We start from the raw sequence: 24,110 nt of genomic DNA, 5'->3' as shown, positions 1-24,110 counted from the left end.
GAATCTCAATTACAAAGATATATTATTTGACATCTATGCTCGAAAATACAAATTAAATGTGGTAACTGTATAATCAACACTACCCGGCAAAATCAGTGAAGAAGAACCGACGCCAATGGCAGCAAATCTCCGGAAATACAACTACGAAGCACGGGCCAACACAAGGCCCCAAACCTCCTCGGCTAAAAGTCCAGATAAATCCGCCTTGACCCCACCTGTACCTGGAGTAAATACAAGCATGAATACCGCAACAATCAAAGCCGACATCCTTTCCTCATTGAGAAAAGAAATATCGTCAGTTATCAGAGAAGAATTGAAGAATGCGCTGGCGAATGATTTTGAATCGCTGAAGAAAGAAATGATTGATGTGAAAACTGAGATAGCTAAAAACACAGCAGCTATCCGCACAGAGGTTGAGCAGGCGCAAGCTAATGTGAAGGCCGTCGAGGATGGATTGTCAGCGTGGTCGGATGAAGTTGTATCGGTGCAAACTACGGTATCGGACCTCAAGAAGCAAGTCGAAGATTTAAAAGAAAAATGTGAGGACATGGAGGGCAGGATGAGGAGGGGAAACATTCGCATCACGGGAGTGACTGAAGAACCGGGGTCGAGCTCTCCCACCGCGGTCTCCAAACTTCTCAAAGAGGTGTTACACCTGGACAGAGAGGTACTAATCCAACGCTCACACCGCAGCCTGACACAAAGGAGACCCGGAGACAAGCCCCGTGTAATTATTGCGAAGCTACACAACGAGGGAGATGCCTTGGATATTCTAAGGAAAGCCAGAGACCGAGGCGGCCAACTCAACTACAAGGGAAACCCGATCGCTATATTCCCGGACTACACCGCGAATGTCGCCAGAGCCCGGGCAGCGTTTACACCCGCCAGGAAGATGCTTCAGGGGAAACCTGGGGTCCGCTACGGCCTGCTGTATCCGGCCAGGCTCCGCATCACCAACAACAACGATGAGCGGGAGTTCGCGGATGCTACTAAGGCAATGGACTATATAAAGAAACACATCCTTCCAGCTGATGGACCGGAGCACTAAGCGACAGTATCCCTTACTGTCATCAGGTTTGAGAAAAAGAGAAAAAAAAAAAAAAAAGTCTGATACGCTAAATCCGCGACCTTTATGGCAATTTGATTATGAATATGCGATCTATTACGCCAGCTGTTTGAATGAGGGATTGTCACCTGCACATTGTGTAAGTAACGAATAAGTGAGAGATTATCAGCATACTCAAAAGTACATGGCTGCCTGCCGTTTTGGCTAAAGTAATTACTACAGTTACATTTGAAATTTAAGTTATTGAGTTCAAGATGTCTTTATTTTATATGAGGTTCTGGGGCAGCTCGATGTGCACATCTACTGACTGAATAGCCTATAGTTTGGCTTCTGTCCAAACCAAAGCGAACTCTGACTGTTCGCACAGCTGCAAGTTCGAGATGCAGCCTGAAACTGTGCCCCACAGGACCAACCGGACACTTATGTCAGCCGTGTTCTCGGCTATTGTAGTTCTATGTTCAGCTCTGTTTGTGTTGATTCCCATGTTCCCCAGGGATCTAAGAAGAGCAACAGTGAACTTTTCCATCCACATACTCTTTCAGGATAAGAATAATTTGTCAAAGTTGAAATGCTACAAAACATATAATGCTGTTATCTTAGTAATTCTTAGATATCTTTCATGTAGTCTCCAGTCTTTACTTGTACACCCGCTTTATTATTTGCTTGATTTTATTTTCTACAACTTTTTTATCAGTGTATTTTATATTATTTTACTCTTTCTTTTATTTCAATTACATTTGACCCTGCTTTTGAGATATGGGATCTCTTAAGGTAATAAGTTACAATGTTAAAGGTCTCCACAGCCCAATCAAGAGAAAGAAAATTATTAATCAGTTAAAGAGAAATAGTTGCCAGATTGCATTCCTGCAAGAAACTCACCTTTCAGATAAGGAACACGAAAAATTAAAGAAGTCCTGGGCAGATAAGGTATTTTACTCATCACACCCATCTGGTCGGAAAAGAGGTGTAGCTATTTTGATACACAGACAGGTCAATTTTACATCAACCAAAATTCATAAAGACTCGACAGGGAGATTTATAATGATAAATGGATTGATTGATGGAGTGGAAGTTTGTCTTATGAATATATATGCTCCAAACGAGGATGATCCTAGCTTTATTCGTACAATCTTCTCCATAATATTACAGCATAGCTCTGGTATTTTATTGTTAGGAGGAGATTTTAATTGCGTCATGTCCCAACATTTAGATAGACAACCTATGTCTAGCACTTCTACTTCTAGGATGAGCAATATGCTTAGGCATTTATCGACAGAATCTGGCCTGGTGGACATTTGGAGAAACAAACACCCTAAAGGCAAAGACTTTACCTTTTTTTCGCATAGGCACTCCTCATACTCCAGAATAGACCTCTTTTTTACTCCCAAGGCAGAATCTTATAGAGTAGTTGACATAAAGATCCTCCCAATTACATTATCCGATCACGCTCCTCTCGTATTGTCGTGGAACATTGGTAACAGGCCAGCAACTAAACAATGGCGATTAAATGCGTCGCTCCTCAATGATAAAGAATTCATTGCATTTATAAAAACTGAACTAAAAAATTATCTTGACACTAATACTTCACCTGAAATATCACCTCTTACTCTATGGGACTGTGCAAAGGCATATATTAGAGGCCGAATCATTTCTTTTACAAGTGCCAGAAAAAGAAAAAGGGAAGAAAAACAGCGAGAGCTAGAAGACAAAATAAGGCAGCTTGAACAGCAACACAAAAGAAACTCAACCTCAAGCTTATTAAATAATTTGAAAGAAGCACGCAGAGACCTAAACAGCTTAATTAATGAAAAAATAGAGGGCAATTTAAGATTCACTAACCAAAAATACTACGAAAATGGCAATAGGGCAAGTAGGCTATTAGCATTTAGACTTAAAAAACAACAATCATCAAACATAGTACAGAAATTAAAGGAAAATAATTCAACTCTCACAAAGCCGGATGAAATATCCAAGTCCTTCGCAGAATTTTACAAGAATCTATACAAAAATACAGACACCTGCACAAATGATGAGGAATTGGCACAATTTTTAAAAGACATCAAATTGAAAGAGTTACCTGAATCTATGGCAAGAGAACTGGATGAGCCAATTAAGGACCTGGAAATACGTCAGATAATCTCCACACTGAAAAGTAATAAAAGCCCTGGCCCGGATGGGTATATTAACGAATTTTATAAAGTTTTCATAGAGAGTATATCACCTTTATTGCTAGACGCTTACCATCATGCATTAAAATCTGGAACCATGGCCCCCTCTTGGAGAGAGGCTACTATAGTAGTGATACATAAAGATGGCAAAGATCCCACCAAATGCCAATCATACAGACCTATCTCATTATTGAATACAGATCTACGAATCCTAACTGCTATTCTGGCAAGACGTGTCAATAAAATGACTACAGAAATTATCCATCCCGATCAGACAGGGTTTATAAAGGGGAGATACTATGGAGACAACATCAGAAGGTTATTCAATTTAATGACACACCCAAAAGTTAAAGAAGAGGAGTCAATGATATTATCCCTAGATGCCATGAAAGCATTTGACCGAGTATCCTGGCAATACCTTATTCAAACTCTGAAACGATTCCAATTTGGCCCGAACTTCATCAAATGGATACAAACCTTGTATTCGGATCCACAATCCGCAGTTAAGGTGAATGGATTTCTCTCAGACCGTTTCACTCTGGAACGTGGATGTAGACAAGGTTGTTCACTATCTCCTCTGTTATTTGATATCAGTATTGAACCATTAGCACAGCTGATTAGGGATAATGATAATATTAGGGGAGTTACGATAAACGGAGAACAGCATAAAATCTCAATGTATGCTGACGATGTATTGCTGTACCTTACAAAACCTGTAACAACAATACCATGTTTAAAGGACATCATTTTAACTTATGGATACTTCTCGGGCTACAAATTAAACGTGGACAAAACAATGGCCATGGATATAGGCGGCAACATCTCAGATACAACTAAATTGCAGAGTGGGTTCAATTGGCCAATAAATGGCATCAAATATTTAGGAATTCATATACCACTGTCATTAGAAAGACTATACGATTTCAATTACAAAAGTTTAATTCATAACATTAGTAAGGACTTAGACCGATGGTCAATATTGCCCCTATCTCTGCTGGGCCGCATTGAGAGTGTCCGTATGAATGTGCTGCCTAAATTACTATATCTGTTTCAAATGTTACCTATTGACATCCCCAAAACTACATTTGACAAATTGGACAAACTTATTTCAATATTTATCTGGCAGAGAAAGCGACCAAGAATTAGACTAAAAGTGTTACAGTTATCTAAAGCAAAGGGAGGGCTCAAACTACCTAATTTGAGATACTACTTTTGGGCTGCGCAACTAAAACCGCTAATAATATGGCTTCAGGACTTATCATACACACGCTGGCTCAATATTGAAAAGAGTTTATGTGAAAGACCTATACAGGCCTTGCCATTCTTAGATGTCCATCCAAGTACAATAAGTATGGGTGTCTGGACCAAAATTACATTAAAAATATGGAAGACAATAATATCTACATTCGGGCTACCTAAAACAATTTCAGCACTTACAAATATTGGATATATGAATGATTTTGTGCCCTCTAAATTGGATACAGGCTTCAGGAAATGGTCTGAGTATGGACTCACCAATTTACATGAACTCCACAATGCTGGCAATTTTAAATCATTTACACAGCTGTCGGAGGAATTTAAGATACCAAGAACAGATTTCTTCAGATACTTACAGTTAAGGGATTTCTTATTAAAACACAAAGACTGGGACAAAGTTACTAAACCAACGCTAATTGAAGAGTTATTGATTAAAGTACAAACAAAAAAATGGGATAAGAAAATAATAAGCTATTGTTACCAAATATTCCTGAGCATGAATTTGAATAATACTGCACAGGTTAAGGAGAGATGGGAAATTGAAATTAATTCCAACATATCACATGATATGTGGGAAGAAATTTGTACTGAAGTACATATGGTAACTAATTCAAATGTATGGAGAGAATTTAAATGGAAGGTAGTCATGAGATTCTTTCGGACACCTGAAATTACAGCTAAATTTAGCACAACACACTCAAATAAATGCTGGAGAAACTGTGGGCCACACATTGGTAATCAGACCCATATACTCTGGCTATGCCCAAAACTGGAAGCATTCTGGAAGGAAGTGTTTGAAACACTTAATAAAATATTTGATGGAAATATTACAATGGACCCAATGGTGGCCCTACTAGGTCTATTACCAAGAGGCATGGAAGGAAGAGCCAAAAAATATCTCTTACAGATACTACTAGCAACAGCAATTAAATGTATTACAGTAAGGTGGTTGAAGCCTGACCCTCCAACACACAATATGTGGACTGAAAAAATAAAGGAAATATATCAAATGGAACAAATAACATATTCCCTGAGGCTCCAAAAACATATATTCACTAAAAGGTGGAGCCCTGCTATGGGTATACTGATATAATTTTATTTCATCTTGTTTTATTCTATTCTGTTTTATTTTATATTTTTCTTTGTCACTGTGTCTCCGTTTCCTTTGTTGTACCATAACTGTTACCTTGTGTATGAAACAGCAGATATGAGGAGTAAGATTCTGTTTGATTTTGTATGAAACTCAAATAAAAATTAAGTTCAAAAAAAAAAAAAGGGTGAAGCTGTGAGGGGGCTCTGACCTGCTGACGGTGACGGTGGTGGTCCCGTGGTGGGTAGCCGGAGAGGGTGGTGGTCCCGTGGTGGGTAGAGGCGACGGCAGGACGGTCCCTGGTAACTGCTGACGGTGACACAGCCAACGGGCCCATAGAAACACACTTCTATTGGAAAGGATGAAAAGTACATCAGAGTAAATAAAAGGGGGGATCTGAGGACCCCGCCCGCACACACACGCATAGAAGTATATATATATATATATATATATATATATATATATATATATATATATATATATATATCAACATATGTGTTCTGTTACATGTATGTTTTCTCCTGTGTAATTCAGTCTTTTATTTTTATTTATGGTCCTGTGATGCCATCTACTGGCGAACTTTGGTATTTTTCTGGAATACGTTCTGATATGCATGCCTTGCACTCCATTACACTACATTCACTTGATCGGAAAGCATGGTACTCACACTCGTCTTCATAATTGCGTCTCCTCTGGTTTCAAGTTGGCCTTTGTAAGCATCGTTGGTACGTTATCTGTATTGCTATGTTAAGGGGGTTTGATGTATAATGAGATTAAGGAAACTTTGTGAACAAATTAGATGGATGGATATTCTTACGCTAGCAAGCTAACTTAGTAGCTAAGCTAATTTTACAGCATTCTGTTATTCTCATACTGAAATGCTGTACTTCCATTCCTCAGTTTTACCCTACTTCACCTCACCATGAAGAGTGAACTGCAACTTTTCGTCTGCGTGGTTTGATGGAGAGGAGTTTATACCATCTGTCAACCCTGGCAAGGCGCTGGGGGTAGAGGGCAAAACAAGAGACACACACACACACACACGCACACATACACACACACACACACACACACACACACACACACACACACACACACACACACACGCACACGCATACACACACACCCACGCATCCAGACCCATCCATACACATCCTCTCATTAATAGTGAATCATGCGCATTTATACAAAATATAGGAACAAAAAGGAGCACACTGCAATCTCAGTAGAAGTCATGGGTGAAAAATAAAGGAACCCCAAAATTGCACACACACATATACATATATATATATATATATAAAAAACATGGTAAAAGCATAAAACATGGTCAAATCATGCAAGAAGTATTAAAAACACACAGGGTAAAGATAAGTGCTGGCAGATAAGTGCAAAATAGATGAAATTAATTAATAAATAGGAATATAAATAAAGATAAATAAGACATAGTAAAACCATTCACACATCCATACCATCCTTTCACATAAAAGAAGCCTCCAATGAATAAGAGGGTAAGGGTTAGGGTTATGGGTAGCATAGCCCTAACCCCCGTCCCCGAGCCCAATGGACGCTGTCCTGGGTCGTCTGGAATTGAAGGAGCGACCGTTGTTTAAGGTGACCGCATCGGGGGTCCACCTCCTCTATGCTGTCTCTCACAAAGCTGCTGAAGGCCTCAGTGCAGTGGAGCTGGTGAAGGGATAGCTCGATGGAAACAGAGAGGAGAGGAATGACGAGACGGGCCTGAGGGACTTTAGCTCTGGCTGTTCCAACGCGTCGTCGATGTCTTTGATAACGGTAACGGCTGTTTGTTCCCTAAGACCGTTGTTTATGTCTACCTAAAAACCACCGGTCTGATGCCAGGCCTGGGGGAGGGGGATCTAAGCAGGACCGCAGTGAGGTGTCTGAGGGTCGCTCCCGGGAAACTGTGGGCCTGAACCTCCGACCGTTTAAATGTGGGGGTGGGGGCGATGTTAGAATCCCCCATAATGATAAGAGGCTTCCTAATGGCCAGAGCCCACAGGGAGGCTTTCCCGTTAGGATAGGGGGGTACCAGGGGGTACCATGGTTCAGTGGGGGGGGGGGGGTCCTGGGTTGATCTTCATTTGATGGTCTAGAACAAAAGGAAGGAGGTGGAGAGGGGGGGGGGGGGAGGGGGGGGGGAGAGGCTGGGGTCAGTGGGGACCATTGGACTATGTCAGGTGAGCTAGGGATCAATACACGTTGGGTAATGGTTCTGCTGGGGGCGTGGTCGAGGGCAGACATCCTGATATGGGTGAGTTACTATAAATGGGTTGGTGAGGACTGAGGTCCGCTGTGGTGGGTGGTGTTGGTGGAGGACCAGCAGTGGGTGTAGTCTAGTTGATATCTAGTGGTCTAGTGGACACTCTGAACGCATTCATCAACTCTTATGCAACCTGTTCCCTACTGATTCTAAACTGGAGTTGGAAGAAAGTGAAAGAAAAGTCTAAATGGAGCTAGATGACGTACGGGCACGGACCCGTGAAAACAAGGCGCGTACAACGCCTCAAAACGCCCCTGGGCCGACGGACGCGTTCCGCACGCAGCACACGACGTGATGAAGCAGACTCGGAGAACGCGGTAAAAGCAGCGACCTGGTCAGAAGAGACTCACGTCCAGGCCCAGCGGGAGGGCCAGCTCCGGAGTCCTGGTCCCCAAGGTGTAGTGGCTGGGTCGGCGAGGCTCCGGGCCCCCCACCGGGGGTCCATAGGGGCTGGGGTCAGGTCTGTAGCAGGGCCGGCGGTAGCCAGGGGCAAGGGTGGGCTCAGCCCACCCAAATGTGCGCCATGCCCACCAAATCAAAATGGAAGAAAATGAATGAAAAAATTTTGGTGGAAGTCCAGACCCATTATCGGACGGAGCTGTTCGTTTGCTGTCCAACAAAATGTCAAATCTAATTCAGCCAAATAATTAATACTAAAGAATATACCATTACCATGCATTGCTTCTAATTGGGTGGGCCGGACAGCCTGCCTCCAAGTTACCTACCCGCACACACACACACACACACACACACACACGCATTTCGCTGCTAAAACAACAACTTGGGCTGCTTCTAGGACATTTTGGGTGGATTTTGAACGGTATGTGGGCAGGAAGTTTTTTGTGTAGAATGTGTATTTCTCTCATAACTTTTTGTCATTATTAAAGAGAGGCCCTGATTCTCAGATATGCAGGTTGGATGGCTACGGTGTAGGTCTGGGAAGAACTTCAGGCCAAAATCTTGCAAGCGAGCCGCTGGGTGCAGGTGCAACGAGATGGAGCACTTGCTGAGTCATTTCCTGTAGGGCTGGAGCCACAGGTTGAAGCGTATGCGTCCTTTGAGACCCCCTTTGATATATAAGAGACCTCAAGTAACAGCTTACTTAAATGTTGTCGACCAAGTCACCTATTTCATCACTTCCTTTAGGGCTTCGGCTCCTAATTGATCATTGTAGTATAATTGAATTCCCTCTTTCATATATATGATACCTCCACCACTGGGACGTGGCAACAATTCTCCAAATCCATTGAAGTCAGTGACTACGTTTAATAGCGTCACTCTTCCGGGTGGCGGTGTGAGTGGGGAATTAAAGGGTCTACAGCAGGCATCTCCAAACGGCGGAGTCACTGACTGAATGAACCAAAGCGTATTCAACTGCTACTAGACCGGCTATAACCCCCTCAAACGTGGATAGCGAAAGCAGCTATAGTGCAAGTGCATTTCCGCACCGAGTGCATTTCCGCACCAAGCATTGAGTCAAGTGAACGAGTTAAAATGCAGATAGAGGTTGATTTGGTAATTGGTCCCATCACGAGGATCCAGCCTTACCTCATCTCAACCTGTCCAGCACCAGCTCCATAAATAGTTCAGAGGGCCAGGAAGAGCCCGATAAGAGGGCCCGGAAGAGCCCCATCAGAGGGCCCGGAAGAGCCCCATCAGAGGGCCAGGAACAGCCTGATCAGGGAGGCACGCAGGCAATACTGACTGGACACTTGTCCAAACCTCTCAGGTCTATGGCAGCACAGCCGTAACCAATTCCATAATGAAAATGCTACACTTGGTTTAGAACTACTTTTAAATAGCAAAACAAGGCAATAATTCAAAGTATAAAAGTTAAAGTTGTCAACTTAACAGATTGAAATGGAGCATGTGAATGCCATTTAACTTAAATGACAAACACCCACTAACAATTGAAAGAATTTAGCAGACCCAGAGAAGAGTTGCGACACTCGTTGAACTTTCTGGCGGGATGGTCACGTAAACCCGTGTTCAACAATACGCCGCACTGTTATGTAGGCAACCGAACGCAGCGATTGCGATGTTTAGGGTAAATATAAATTATAACACATACCCAAGAACTTGTTTGACTCATTGCATACATGTTAATGTCAGTTTTACATTAACATATCAATTACACTGCACAAATAAAGATACGTAGATCCATCATAAATTTGAAAAGGTAGAGTTAGCTATTTAAGCAATAACCTCAGAAGTTACTCGAAGGCCAGCAATGGAAATGAATCATGTCCAAAGCTGTAGAAGGGATTTTTGGAACTAAGCGGCAAAAAAAAAAATTCCATTTTCAGTTAAATAAATAGTGACCCAAATACCATAACTGACAAATGAGTACATGCTACTAAACTAAACGTTAGTAAAGGGAACAATTAAATACACATTGACATTACAACAAGACACTGGCAAGAGTAGGTTTTCTGTTGTAAATAAAATTTATTAAAGTTTACAACAAAAAAGGATGAAATACAAGTGCAGGTTTAAAACAAGACAACTTTAAAATGTACACTAAAAGAGGAACGGGTCAGGGCAACAAGAGAGAAGGGTTAGGGGCCAACAGTAACCCTAACAGAGGGAAGGGTTAGGGCCCAACAGAGGGAAGGGTTAGGGCCCAACAGAGGGAAGGGTTAGGGCCCAACAGAGGGAAGGGTTAGGGCCCAACAGAGGGAAGGGTTAGGGCCTAACAGAGGGAAGGGTTAGGGGCCCAACCATAACTCTACAAGTGGAAACGGTCAGAGAACTTTGGAGACTGCGGCACGGTGAGCGCAGTGTCGCACTTCCTCACCTCCACCGGTTTGTATTTCCTGACAGGCTGAGCCTTGTGCACCTGGACAGCAGAGGGGGAGGAGTTAGGAACACAACAGAACACTTCAAAGCTTTTTGCCCAGTTGCAATATACAGCCCATTGCCCAGGCCGAGCGGTAGTATGAAGGTGCAGACATTCTGGTTATTTACAAGATAAACTAGAAAATAAATTAAAAACATGCATCAGGTAAACTATTGAGGGTCACATGCCCAAGACCAAGTGGCCAAACACACAGGGGCCCAGAGCATCCACCACAAGCCCCAACACGAATCACAAGCGCCCCGAGTCCACCCGCCTCCTCATGCTCCTCTTTACCTGCTCGTGGCGCATCCTGGCCACCTCCTCCACCTCGCGCACCTCCTCCAGCCGCCGCTGCTCCTCCTCCATGCGGGCTCGGAGCGCCTCCTTCTCCGCGGCCGCGCGCTCAAACTCCTGCCGCTCCACGGCGCGGCGCTCCGTAGACAGCTGGAAGCCCTCTGGAACTGCGGAATGGTTAGTGTCCTCTACAGGGAGAGGAGGAAGGGGGTGAGGTACAGGTGGGGGGGGGGGGGGACACTACCTGTTTGAGCTAGAGTAGTTAAAGAGCCCATGCCATTAAAATCACATTTTCCTGTTTGTTAAATAACAGGTCTGAATAAGTTTGTGAGCTGTGGTAAGTTTGAAATCTATGCAGTCTGTCTGCTGAATGCAATAGGCAATGAAAGGAAAAAGGCAGAAGAAATGAGCCAATCTGGATAAGGTGACACTGTGACGTAGCGTTGTCAAACTATTATTCATGGCCCTGCCCACTTGGTTGGTTCGTAACCACCCACAAGAATTCTGAAGGAGTCCTGATTGAGCTAGTGCTAAATGCTAATACGTGTATGGTAGTTGCTTAGTTCATAGTAACAGGCTAGTTACAGAATTTTGAATGCAATGGCAGAACGACATCGAAGTACATGAACTGCGACATGCTGCCTGCCGCCGGTTGCCGCGGCGCGAGGCACCACCGCCGCGAAGCACCACCGCCCGGCAGCGGGCAGCCGGGCGGTGGTGCCTTGCGCCGGCAGCAGGCAGCAGGCAGCGCGCGGTTCTGTCTACTACAGATTGATGTGGAAGTGGAAGAACCAGAGACGTCGGAGAACCCGACTAAGTCCTTTGTGATTCATTATATCGTCTGGACGTGCACACAGCTTTTGGCCGTGATAATATGTATTATTTGATATAGAAATCTATGTATTATATGATATTATTTAGATATAGAGCTCCAGGACTGTAACGCAAGTGTTGTACACTTCCTTGTTATTTGGATAACCGTTCTGCTGTTGGTGTGATGGCGCATAACACGTCGGACTCTCGTCTCTGGTATTTCTACAACGAGACTCGTAGTGGGGGTTATCTCAGCCATGGTTGAGAATGAATTGGGGGAAAGGAACATTGGCTTTGACTCCCTGAAGTAGGCATGAACCACAACATGGAGGAGAAAGGGATTGTTGAACGCGGTCGTCTCCCGCCGGAGCCTCGCTGCCGATGGACCACCGCTTCAGGAGGCGGGGATTAGCGCTGACCGCTGCCGAGGCGGCGGGAAGCAGGGCTCAAGCGGGATACATTCGCGGCCAACAATCCCCTTCTCCTCCATGTCGTGGTTCATGTACTTCAGGGAGTCAAAGCCAAAGTTCCTTTCCCCCAATTCATTCTCAACCATGGCTGAGATAACCCCCACTACGAGTCTCGTTGTAGAAATACCAGAGACGAGAGTCCGACGTGTTGTTTAGATCCTAATAACAACTCCAGCAGCGTTACAGTCCTGGGGCTCTACATCTAAATAATATCATATAATACATAGATATCTATATCAAATAATACATATTATCACGGCCAAAACCTGTGTGCAGACGATATAATGAATCGCAAAGGACTTCGTCGGGTTCTCCGACGTCTCTGGTTCTTCCACTTCCACATCAATCTGAAGAAGACGCGGTCGTTTGATCGTCTGGAGGCTCACACAGCTTTTGGCCGTGATAATATATATTATGATATAGATATCTATGTATAAAATTGGTTTCTAAGAGCCATTGCGATACATCCATCGTAAACAGAGCGCATGGTACCGTGGCTACAAGCTGCTCAGGGCCAGGTGATAATATATATTATATGATATAGATATCTATGTATAATATGGGTTTATAAGAGCCATTGCGATACATCCACCGTAAACAGAGCGCATGCAGGGCCAGGTGATAATATACATCATATATTATATTATATAGATATCTATGTATAATATGGGTTTCTACGAGCCATTGCGATACATCCACCGTCAACAGAGCGGCGAGCGCATGGTACTGTGGCACAAGCTGCTCAGGGCCACACCCCCCTCCTTGACCTGCCTTGACACGCCCACCGTAACCAGAGCGCATTGTACTGTGGCTACAAGCTGCTCAGGGCCACACCCCCACCCCCCTCCTTGACCTGCCTTGACACGCCCACCGAAACAGCGCGTTTGGGGGAAGCTCAATGTGCGACTGGTTTGGAGTGGCTGTAACTCTGCACCACGGCTGAATTTCGGGGACGTCTTTGAATACTGTGTTTGTAGCCCACTAATACCTATATTAAAGCATCCATAAATAGCATGGCATGGGATCTTTAAACAATGGTTCTGATGCATCGAACAACGTCCCGTTAGGCTGAAGTGAGGGTGCATTAGTGATGCCTCCTGGTAGTGCCACAGCATCCCGCCACTCTGCCCACTTACCCGCAGCGCAGCGGTTCTCCTTCTTGGGCTGGAAGGGTTCCTTGTGGATCACCGTGTTGGGCCGGGCCTTGAAGGTGGTGGCCTCCACCTGGCGCTTCTGCTCCTCCTTCACCTGAAGAACAAGAACCCTCCAGAGTTAAGGATGGACCAGTCCGCCGACAGCACTCCTCTCCGGGACCATTTATTCGTTGAGCAGATGTATTGTAATTTATGAAACGTTTGGAGGAATCTCGGAATGGTATCATTGCGGTACTTGTAAATCCCACTCTGAGCTGTGCTCGCTATACCTCCAGCCTGAGGGTGCACTGGCTGAAATGTTTGTATATTAACTGACTTTTTATATTTTTGTATTGTACTTGAGTCTGAAATAAAGGTTTCATATCATATTGACAGGCCACCCACCATTTTGTCCCAGCGGTCCGTCTTGGCGCCCCCCCTCTCGTCCACCCTCAGCCTGAAGGGCTCGGGCTTGGTGGAGAGCAGAACCTTCCTCTCAGGGAGGTTCACCTCGTGGAAGTCAGGCAGGGGCTGCGCCTTGAACTTTGGTACCTGGAGGATCCAGGAGTAAAAAATACATTCAACCAAAGATGAAGATTCAAAACGGTATGCAAACTTATGTTTGTATTGGTGCACGAAAAGCATCTGTAAATGAAGCTTGAATTTGACCACTCATTAACCAATTTATTATTAAGTTAACACAGATGACCATCTCCCCAGGTGACGATAATGGTGTGCAGTATGAACATAGTGCTTCCACTTCACAGGCGTCACCAGGAGCCCCCTCTCGTTAAAGTAGCAGACTGCCGGGGGAGTCCTACCTCCTCGTTTCTCAACATCTCCAACTTCTTCTCCTTCAGCACCCTGCTCTCCTGCTCCCGCACGTCGAAGGAGAAGGGACACGACTCCACCTGGCTCTTCTCAGGCAGCCGCGGCTGGAAGGGGAGGCCGAAGTGGGGCGCAGGATGGGCTCTGAGCGGAGACGGGGGCTTCACCTGGAGGGGGGGCAGAGCGGGAGGCGGACAGATCCTTCATCAACAGACGGCAGTGGAGCAGAGATATTCAAACATCTCAGCCAAAAGAACGCTGACATAAAGCCGATGAACCAGACGATGAAGTGTACCTCCTCTGCTTTAGGTTCCAAGCGGACCCTCTTCTTCAGGGCGAAGGCGGGGGACTCTGGGACTGTGGGGTGGGCCACCTTCTTATCTGGGACTCCCTGCGGAGGGACAAAGGGATTTCAAAGATTGTCTACAACTAAAATGGTTGGATTTGTGATATTTACACCCCATCCGTTTGGGAGCTGAAACGTGGCCTTGACGCCATTTTGACTGTGGGCTCATGATGATCCAAGGTCATAGCGGCAGCAGGTTTAGAGCATGGTGCGGCAACAGCCTGGTTGCATCTTGTTCAGCACGATACTGGTCATTCACGATGACTTTATGCTTTTCCTTCTCCTATTTTGCCTTACATTTATTTTTGGGTATGTAAATAGTTGGCAAATACACAATACCACAAAGCGCTCACAAGAGGGAGTCAATTAATACCGCAAATCCGTTACCGAGCTGCCTAGAATGGGCTTGTTGTGAGTACCTCCGGTACGAGGTTACGCGAGGTTGTACTTTAGCTGGGAGTCAATGGGAGAGCGTCAGATGAGAAGGACAGTTTGATTTTGCTTCTCTCATCGAGTAAAGTCTTGGTTAACAATAATATTATTTTATTTATAAACACAATTTCAAACTAATTATCTCAAAGTGCTAACAAATAATCTCAAAGGTAGAAGTCGTTTTTGTCGTGAAGGGACATTCTCCCTTGCATGCTTTTCCAAAGGCAGAGCCCTCACATAGCCATCTAACTCTAACCCTCAGCAACTGGGTGCGTCACATAGGGAATGCAATACTCAAGGTAGAACAAATAATGTGCTAAACAACCCTTTATTTTTAATTTGTTTCATCTGGTAGAACTGATTTAGACATAAAGAGTAAAAAGGGCCCCAATAGGACCCTTTAAGTCACTCACCACCACCTCCGCCAGGAGGTGGTGGTGAGTGACTTAAAGGGCCCCAATAGGACCCTTTAAGTCACTCACCACCACCTCCGCCAGGAGGCGTGTGGGCAGCGGCCGGGGGTGGAACACGACGGGCTTCTCCTCTTCCTCGGGCTTGCGGCCCGCCTGCCGCTGCTGCAGCCGCTGCTCCACCTGCAGCTCGAAGCCCTGGGTCCGCGTGGGCTCCTTGGCCGCCGGCTTCTTGGGGTTCAGCGCGCCCTCCAGGATCTTCCTGTTCAGCTCCAGGGCCTTGAACTGGAACCTGGAGGAGGAGCAGATGGAAGTCTGCCTTTAGATCTTCCCCCGTGGTGCCGTAGTCCCTACCTGAACGCCCTAGAGGCACCGAGGAGTGACGGGCTCATATTACTGGGGCATGGGTCCAGGGGTCCAGGGCCGAGCCAACCCTGAGCGGGGGGGGGGGGGTGGACCCTCAGCCCAGAGACAGTCCGGTGCGCTCACTACGCCAGACTAGAGTGCAGCAGTCACCGCTCTGCCCTTCCTGCACATCAAGCCGGCGTTTCCTGCCCCTCAAAGGCGTCGCCCCAGGGGAGGAGTACAAAAACCAATTGCTACTTAGAAAGAGCGGATGGATTTTTGCTCCGAGGACGTACTTCTGCATCCTCTCGACCTCTTCGTCCTCCAGCTCGGTGTGGCTCTTCATCAGGGTGGGCCTGCTGCGCTGGCGGGTCATCAGCTGGGGGGTGTGGGGCTGGGTGATCTTCAGATGCGCCCCCTTCACTTGGGACGGCCCTGGGAGGCAGCAGACACAACAAAACCATGAGCTCCACTACCAGGACAAACCCGCGTTTTTATCGAAGCCAACACGACGTCGAGTGGGGCTGAGGTCAAAGCGAACAACGACTGTTGTATTCAATACATTAAAACAAATGGCAGCCGGCCAGGGCACAGAAGGGCTATAGCAATGGGACCAGGGGGAGGAGCTTGTTCATGAGCGGTAGTCCAGTGCGAGTGCTGACCTCACAACACGCCATGACTCAACAATAAACCCCATCACCAGCTGCATCACATTGGCTACGTCTTAAAAGTAAAAGGGGATCATCCACCCACGACTCCAGCACGCCACGCGTAGTGTTGATCCACCCACCTCTCCCTTGCATCTGGCGGCTGCGCAGGTGGTAGCGGTCGGGGGTGCGTCTCTGGAAGGCGGCGATCTGCTCGGCGATGGGGACGTAGGGCTGGGTGGTGGCGTCCTCCGCCCGGCGCTTGCTACCCGCGGAGAGGTTGAAGGGCCTGGGCACCGTGGCTCCCTTCGGCCCCTTGGACTGCAACACGGAATACAAGTCGAGTCCCGTCATCACACCAGCTCATAGTGTATCCCCACATCACGACTCACTACAATGGGTGCCCGGTCATTCAGCTGTTCAGCACCCAGGCTCTGGAACTCCCTCCCCCCACACATAAAACAGTCATACCATAACAACCTTCAAGTCACAACTCAAAACTCACCTGTTCAAACTCGCACACAACGTCTAACTGATCACTGTTCTGATTGTTTGTTTTGTCTTGTCTTGTTTTTGTTTTATTTATTTTTTATGTTTATTTATTTATTTATTTTTTCCACAATGTCTTTTATTTATGATGACTATGCCGTCTTTTATTTATGATTTTATTTATCCTCATTTTCCAATCTAAATCTAAGATCAAGTTTGCTTCGCAGAGTCGAAGGGGCGCTTTGACTACCATCTAAATAGATTGTGGAAAATGATAGAAAACCTAAATATCCAACTTTCTATCGTTAACAATGGCGTTTAGGCCCTAGCACAAGAAAGCCCAGGCCTCTTACCGGAGAGGACGGGTGTTTTCGGAGCTGGGCCTGGAAGTTGCCTTGGTCGCTAGCGGTGCTGGAGCTGGGCCTGACACGCGAGTCAGTCGAGAAGTGGAACTCCTTGGGAATGGTGGTGGACAGAACCAGCCTCTTTGGTAGGTGATCTGAAGGAGTGGGGGGGGTCATTTCAAGCCTAACTATATTACAACAAGATGTAGTACCCCACTCCAAATGAGGTTCAATATATTGAACTAAGAGCGGGGATATTTAGACTAGTCATTTTGAAATCATAATATAATGACACTTTTTGCCATCTCGCCCAGCCCTTGCTTCTGCCATCAAATGACACCAATAAAGCCCAAGTTCCTCCCGAGGGTCGATCAGACGCCACATGGGCCGAGGGATCCCTCTCATCCCAGACCAGAGGTTCCAGCCCCAGGGACGCCTACCTCCAGCGAGCGCTGCCTTGTAGCTGGCCTCGTTGTGGCGCCGGTGCGCTGCCACCTCACTCTGCAGAGTCTTGATGCGCTCCAGCTCGAGGGCCTCGGTGCTGTTGGGCCTTCAGGGGAACACAGAGCAGAGGTCAGAGCTAGGGGTGTGCACTGGTACCCGGTTAGTAAATCATAACCCTTTAGGAAAATCAGTAAACGAAAACCGTAAAAAAATAATAATCACCGTGCCATTGTTTCAATGGGGATCGCGACGGTCTATACTTTCAACATAAAAGGTCACATATTTATAATTCGAAATTCGGCCCAGCCTTTATACCACGGATACTATAGGGTCTATAGTAAACGAATCATTTGGAATATACATGTTGTTTTATGAACATGTACAATCTACACTTATATTAATATACCGGTACATGACTGTTGATTTTCAGAACGAATATAGCAAAGTGCCTACATTAGTCTTTGCTCATGTGTCTTTTGTTTTAATATGCATACAAATAGATTTTACTGCTTATGTCATTTTCTTGTATTTGATTTAGACTCCTCTTTTGACCTCTGGCAGAGCACCCCTGTAAAAAAGGTGATTAATTTAATTTACATTATCCCACAAGATGCATATGTTTTTAAGTGACAATTCAATAGGACGATAGCTATTGAAAATGTCTTTGGTTTCCTTACTTTCAGGATAATGTTGGAGTGTATAAATGTGGTCCATAGTGTTTAAATGTGGGCGATAGTGTTTACATGTGGTCCATAGTGTTTACATGTGGTCCATAGTGTTTACATGTGGTCCATAGTGTTTACATGTGGTCCATAGTGTTTACATGTGGTCCATAGTGTTTACATGTGGTCCATAGTGTTTACATGTGGTCCATAGTGTTTACATGTGGTCCATAGTAGTGTTAAATGTTCCTTTCCCTCTCTCCACCTCATCCCTAACTCTCCACCTCAAGCTGGTGTGTAGTGAGCGTTCTGGCGCCGATTGGCTGCCGTGCATCACCCAAGTGGGTGCTACATATTGGTGGTGGTTAGTGAGGTCCCCCCCTCACATTAGGCGTCTTTCAGTGTAATTATTATTATTCTTCATGTTTAACCTCTGTTTTCCTTTTATTCCTAGTCTGTTTTACATAGTTTTGAATGGTGACTATATGCTCTGTAAGGTGACCTTGGGTGTCTTGAAAGGCGCCTCTAAATTAAATGTATTATTATTATTATTATAGCATATAACCGCGTTTTCTGATTACAGTTTAATGAAACAGTAAGCTGACAACATCCTAATTAACACCACAACTGCAAATGAACCACACGGAGATAACCATAGCAACCGGTCAAACAAATAATCCCCCTATAGCTCGACTGCGGTCCACTTTAAAAAAATAATAAAAAATCATTAATTAATAATAAACCGGTTAGCCGTGTACACGAAAAAAGGCGTTGTGTAACCCTTTACAATGTTTTGCAAGTTCACTGCAAACCTAACCCCTCTGGCGGTCAAGGAACATCGCATTTACACCATTTCAGCAGACATTCTGTGTCTCTTGACTACACCGTTGTGGTGCGTTTAGTGACTGGTTTAAGCAGCTTCAGCCCGAGTCAAGTCTGATGGTGAGGCAGCACACCTGTGTGGCGCATTGGGCACGCACACGTCCAGATGACTGATCTTCCTGTTCCATGTCACAACTCGCTGATGACCCGGGTCTCAGCAGAGGAGCCCCGCAAAGACAGTTAGGTGGGGGTCTGCTACCACAAAACTTATAGGGACGGATAAGTTAGGTGCCATCGAGCCCCATCCTGTGAGCCCGAACCAACAGGGGCAGCCACACCCAAACATGGCACGCGTTCAACCCTGAAGGGGACATCCTGGGAGTCACATTGAAGAAGGCTGACTCACAGTGGGCTGCTGGTGGCTGCCGTCGGCCTCCGGCAGCTTCTACGGAGGCTACCGCTCAGCCTAGGAGCCGGGCGGCCCGCGGAGCTCCTGGAGGAGGAAGCACAACAGAGCTGAACTTTAACAATGAATATCTAGCTATTGGAGTGTAACAATCTCTTTAAAATATAAATGTGTTGAATTATTATCGCCACCATTCCCATAGTTTGGGTTGTACACCCAGTGCACACAAAGACAACCAACACAGTAAACAGACCAAAGTGTGCTTCCCAAAACGTGCAGAGGGACGAAGGTTTTATGCAGGTGGATATCAGTCCTTAGGGATGCAGAGATTGGTCTTTCACCAGAGAATAGTCACAAGTGGTACAGTCCAATACCCTCGTAGGAATTTGATACAAATAAAACCGTTGTCATGACCGTTACATGAACCGGAACATGATGTTCGGTATAATAAAAACAGTCTCAGTGCATCCTCGTCGTGTCACAAGAATAAGACTTGCCTTCTTCGTAGAGTCTGCTGCCTTACAAACTCAGTGGACAACATGCTGCAAATGGTGGTCAACAGAGGCAAACGGGAATCAGGATTGCAAGTTCAAGTCTCTAAGCATACACAAGTACTACTAAACGGCAATCGTTGGTACAATACTGCAAGTCTTGGTTGCACCAAGATGCCCGCACGTGTAAACCTAATGGCAATAAAGAGTATTCTGATTGAAAGATGACCCTACCCTGGTAGAAGTCATGCATCTTTCTGACATGTATTTTAAAGCTACCCACCTTTTTTGTTTTTTCACAGGGGGAACGACCACAGCGCTGGTGGACTCCACTGGAGCGCTGCTGGTTTCAGCTGGAGCGCTGGCCTCTTTCCTCTTAGACACCCTTCATGGGGAGAGGAGAGAACCAATCACTGGACATCCGCATGTTTAAGATAACAGATTTTACTGTAGTTTGTAGGGTAGAATAATGTTTGTGTGGCCCAGTGGAGCACGGCATTCTATACGGGTAGATGCGTAGTCTCGCAGGCTTCAATAATCAGCCTGATTCATTGTCAAGATCCGAAGCTCACCCCCATGATGGTGTTGCGTTGTCAATAGTGTTGTGAAGTGTGGATGAAATGTGAACAAATCCTGACCACTTTGGCCACAAGAATGAACGGAAAATGGTTTTGATCAACGACGTCTACCAGATTGAAGCCATTTACATCTCTGCTGGCTAACCTGTTACTTTATACAACCAGAACCGCAACAAACCTGCGTGGCTGAGCAGACGGATTGGTCCGGGTCCGGGCGGCGGGCCCACGGGCTGCGTTCCGATTGGGAGCTTGTCTCGGACCCCAGGAAGTGATTATGTTAGACGGAGGTGCGGCGTCGGCGCTGGGTTCTAGACCAGGAATGCATCCAGACATTGGTTAGGTTAACCCTAACCATGACCTTTATCGTCATGCAACGACATGGGGCGTGACTTAGCGACAGGTGAATTGTCCCTCCCGATGCCGGAACTTGGGTAACGGCTGATTGGGATATACCTTTATTAAATTGAAAAGCTATGTCCTACCAACCCTCTATGGAATTTATAGGATTGCCATCAAATACATATAGCATGCAACTACTAATAGCACTAGGTCTTATTGCAGGGTCCTCAAGATGACAGGAATGTACAGAGAAGGAATACTCATACATCTACAATCACAACTTGGTTGGGGATCACAACGTACCTGGGTCGACTTCCGCTTCCACATAGGGGCAGACGATGGCTTTAGGAAGGTTACCTTTACTGGCTCCACCGAAGTGCTGGCCGCTGCTGAGCGGAGTTGCCAGCTGAGCCTCAGACCCACTGGCCCGTTGTTCTGAGACAGAAATGAGGATTGATAAGCTTAAGATAAGATGGTTTCACCTTCAAATGACAGTCAAATATTCAAATTCAGCTGTGAATTAACAAACACAGTACACAATACTTTGCTCAAACAAAGGGTGGGAGACTCAAAAACAATAAAAAACTAGAACTGCAAGCAGTTATGCAGGGGTCCAAGAAGTGTGCATTTCGCCGGCACAACGCGACAAGAAATGTGCGTTTCGCCGGCACAAAGCGAAGCATGTGTTCAAAACGCTACCCTGAACCTGTGGATACAAAGGATTTGACTGTGGTAGGAGTAGCGAGAAGTCAGTGAAGCGTTTTCGCGGCGAAATTTTGTAGAAGATATACAATTTCCTCGTTTATTGCGCCCCCTAATGGCGAAATTTTCCGAAATTTTTATCGAACGACATTAAGGTTAGCACCAACATGTGTGTAAAATGTGGACTCGATCCGATGTCTAATTTTGGATTTTTGATATTCCACGTCTAATTTAGCTAATAAACCAATATTCAAAACGCTACCGTTTCGTCGTCGAAGGACAGATTAAAAAAGTGTTTCATGCATTCTTTGCGTGTGCGTCTGACGATGTTGTGTGCAAAGTTTGGTGTTGATCGGGCGAGAAATGTGGGAGGAGTAGCGAAAAAACTGATTTGCGGTTTTCGCGATTTTGCAAAAAAAAAAATCTAGACGCAAATGGGCGTGGCCTAGGCCAAAAGATGCAGCAGACTCCAGTGCATCTGTGTGTACAAGTTTTTGGACTCTGGGAGGTTCGGTGTGGGAGTTATAGCCCCAAACGCGTATTCCTTGGTATAGCGCCACCTAGGGACCGGCGTGTCTGGATTTTGTTATCTGAGTAGCGGTGCCGATTCTGGATCTAGTCATGTAATTGGCGCGTGTGCACCATTTATGGTTTGGGCTGTGGTTCCACTTTCACGGGGAGGTAGTATAAAAATCCTTACAAAAACAATAGGGATCCAACCTGTTGGCTTGGACCCCTAAAAAAAGCGACCAAAGGAATGTCTGAAATGCAGGTAGTGGGTCGGAGACATGGGAGACAGGAGGCGATGGACGCCTTTTGACACAATTGGTTAGAACAGCTTATGCATCACAGTTAATAAATATATAAATACAAACGACCCAAAGTAACGTTTGGCAGCGGGTTAAAGTTGCACCAAACAAGACGTGAAACACACGCCACAAAACACACCGATAAACCCTTCTCTGCGCGGCCTCCGCTGCTTCGAAGACACTAAAGTGATTAAAGTGGACTCACCGAACCAGTGGCTGCTTTGAAGACCACTCAAGTTAAATAAGTGAATACATTGGACTCACCGAACCAGTGGTCGGAGGTGTCCGCTCCGTCAAGATCCTTGAAGTCCACGACGTGCGACGGGGCGTCGTATTCCCAGCTGTGGTCCTGCTCCATGTTCTGTTTTAACCGTCCTATATGAAAACGACGCTGATTGAGTTGGAGACATGCTTTGGACATGTTTAACACACCTTTACAATACAACTCTTTGTAGCCAACTGATGCTATTCGATTTCTGTATTAGCTTTAGATGAGGCAATATCATGAACCTGGTCTAAACTAGGAATTTTAGAAAGCACTACTGAAATTAACCCCCAACGATAACATTTTGAATCAAAAACAATGTTTAAACCATACCTAAAACGACTAATCCAGCGAATGTTGGGTACCGAGGCAGTACAAGTCTTGTCTCAAAATGAGGACATTAACGTTTACGTTCAAATTACCCCCTTTTTAAACCGCCCAATCAGTAACGTCTCACCCGTGTTGCTCTCACTTCTATTGGCTGGTTTGAGGCGCAGCGACAGGAAGTATAATGTCACGTGACAGTGAAACGTGAAGACGAGGAGGACGTGACGTCGTCCTCGGATATTTCTTGCTGTAGATCATAAACATTAATGTGCTTATGATAAGTTGATACCTTCCCATTTCATGTTATATCTCCCACAATTTCAACTTAATATGGAAGCCAATTACTGCCAGTCAAAGAAAAAAGGTAGATGAAAACAGCCTCGATAAAAGAAAATATATTTATTCATCCTACAAATTATCTAATATTGACACGTTAAAACGTCCAAATGTTATGTAAAAAGAAAAAAGTTGTGGGAAGAATGTTAAATATCTGATTACAGAGGTAGGCCAATCCACCGAAAAAGAAATGTTGTGTGGGTGATCTAGGAAATTATTTTAAATAGTGTTGGTTCCTACTTAATCATACAATGAGGTTCACTCATAATCATGGGTGCTTGTACAAATCCTTAGACTTTTTCTAAATAAAAAAGAGTTCAGGGCAGGCCACAATGTGGGGAACATCTGGCTCCAGCTGTGATCTCTGTGGAGCACCACACCACGAGCCTTTTACTATTAAAACGTCCATCATTTAAACTTACCTCCTTGTCACAGTTTCAGCAGGAAACTAATGCAAAGATCCATGTATATATTTAAATATTGCATTGATAATAAAACATAAGAAATGTAGTATGTTACGGATCCAGGTCGGCAAAAAACAGAATTGGTACAACGTAAATTATTTTGTATTCGTTTTCACGCTAATATATTTGCACTTTTTTGGGCCCTGTTTTATTTTATTTTCGTCGACTAGATGTTGGTTGTTGCATATTTAAGAAACTGCCACGTTTGGCTCATTA

The 24,110-nt window shown here is 45.3% G+C and overlaps 1 protein-coding gene across 4 annotated transcripts; it reads right to left on the bottom strand.

The window, feature by feature from the left end:
- Positions 1 to 10,287: 10,287 nt before the first annotated feature.
- Positions 10,288 to 23,241, bottom strand: tpx2 (TPX2 microtubule nucleation factor). Of its 4 annotated transcripts, XM_030381836.1 has the most exons (19): positions 23,101 to 23,241; positions 22,767 to 22,877; positions 21,295 to 21,426; positions 20,831 to 20,960; positions 20,358 to 20,459; positions 20,081 to 20,125; positions 19,584 to 19,670; positions 17,690 to 17,799; positions 17,259 to 17,404; positions 16,560 to 16,737; positions 16,066 to 16,204; positions 15,497 to 15,716; positions 14,532 to 14,627; positions 14,230 to 14,403; positions 13,814 to 13,960; positions 13,412 to 13,523; positions 10,993 to 11,180; positions 10,567 to 10,698; positions 10,288 to 10,520 (listed from the first exon to the last, which is right to left on the bottom strand). In XM_030381836.1, exons 2-18 carry the CDS (start codon positions 22,858 to 22,860, stop codon positions 10,588 to 10,590), a joined length of 2,211 nt encoding a protein of 736 aa, XP_030237696.1. In that variant the 5' UTR covers positions 22,861 to 22,877; positions 23,101 to 23,241; the 3' UTR covers positions 10,288 to 10,520; positions 10,567 to 10,587. The 4 variants fall into 4 exon arrangements, with proteins under 4 accessions (XP_030237696.1, XP_030237695.1, XP_030237697.1 ...); XM_030381835.1 differs by having other exon boundaries at positions 10,288 to 10,698; XM_030381837.1 differs by having other exon boundaries at positions 10,288 to 10,698; positions 10,993 to 11,159.
- Positions 23,242 to 24,110: the final 869 nt, after the last annotated feature.

This window comes from Gadus morhua, chromosome 16, assembly GCF_902167405.1.
Source record: "Gadus morhua chromosome 16, gadMor3.0, whole genome shotgun sequence".
NCBI classification, from domain to species: Eukaryota; Metazoa; Chordata; class Actinopteri; order Gadiformes; family Gadidae; genus Gadus; species Gadus morhua.
This window is presented reverse-complemented; position numbering and strand designations above follow the sequence as displayed.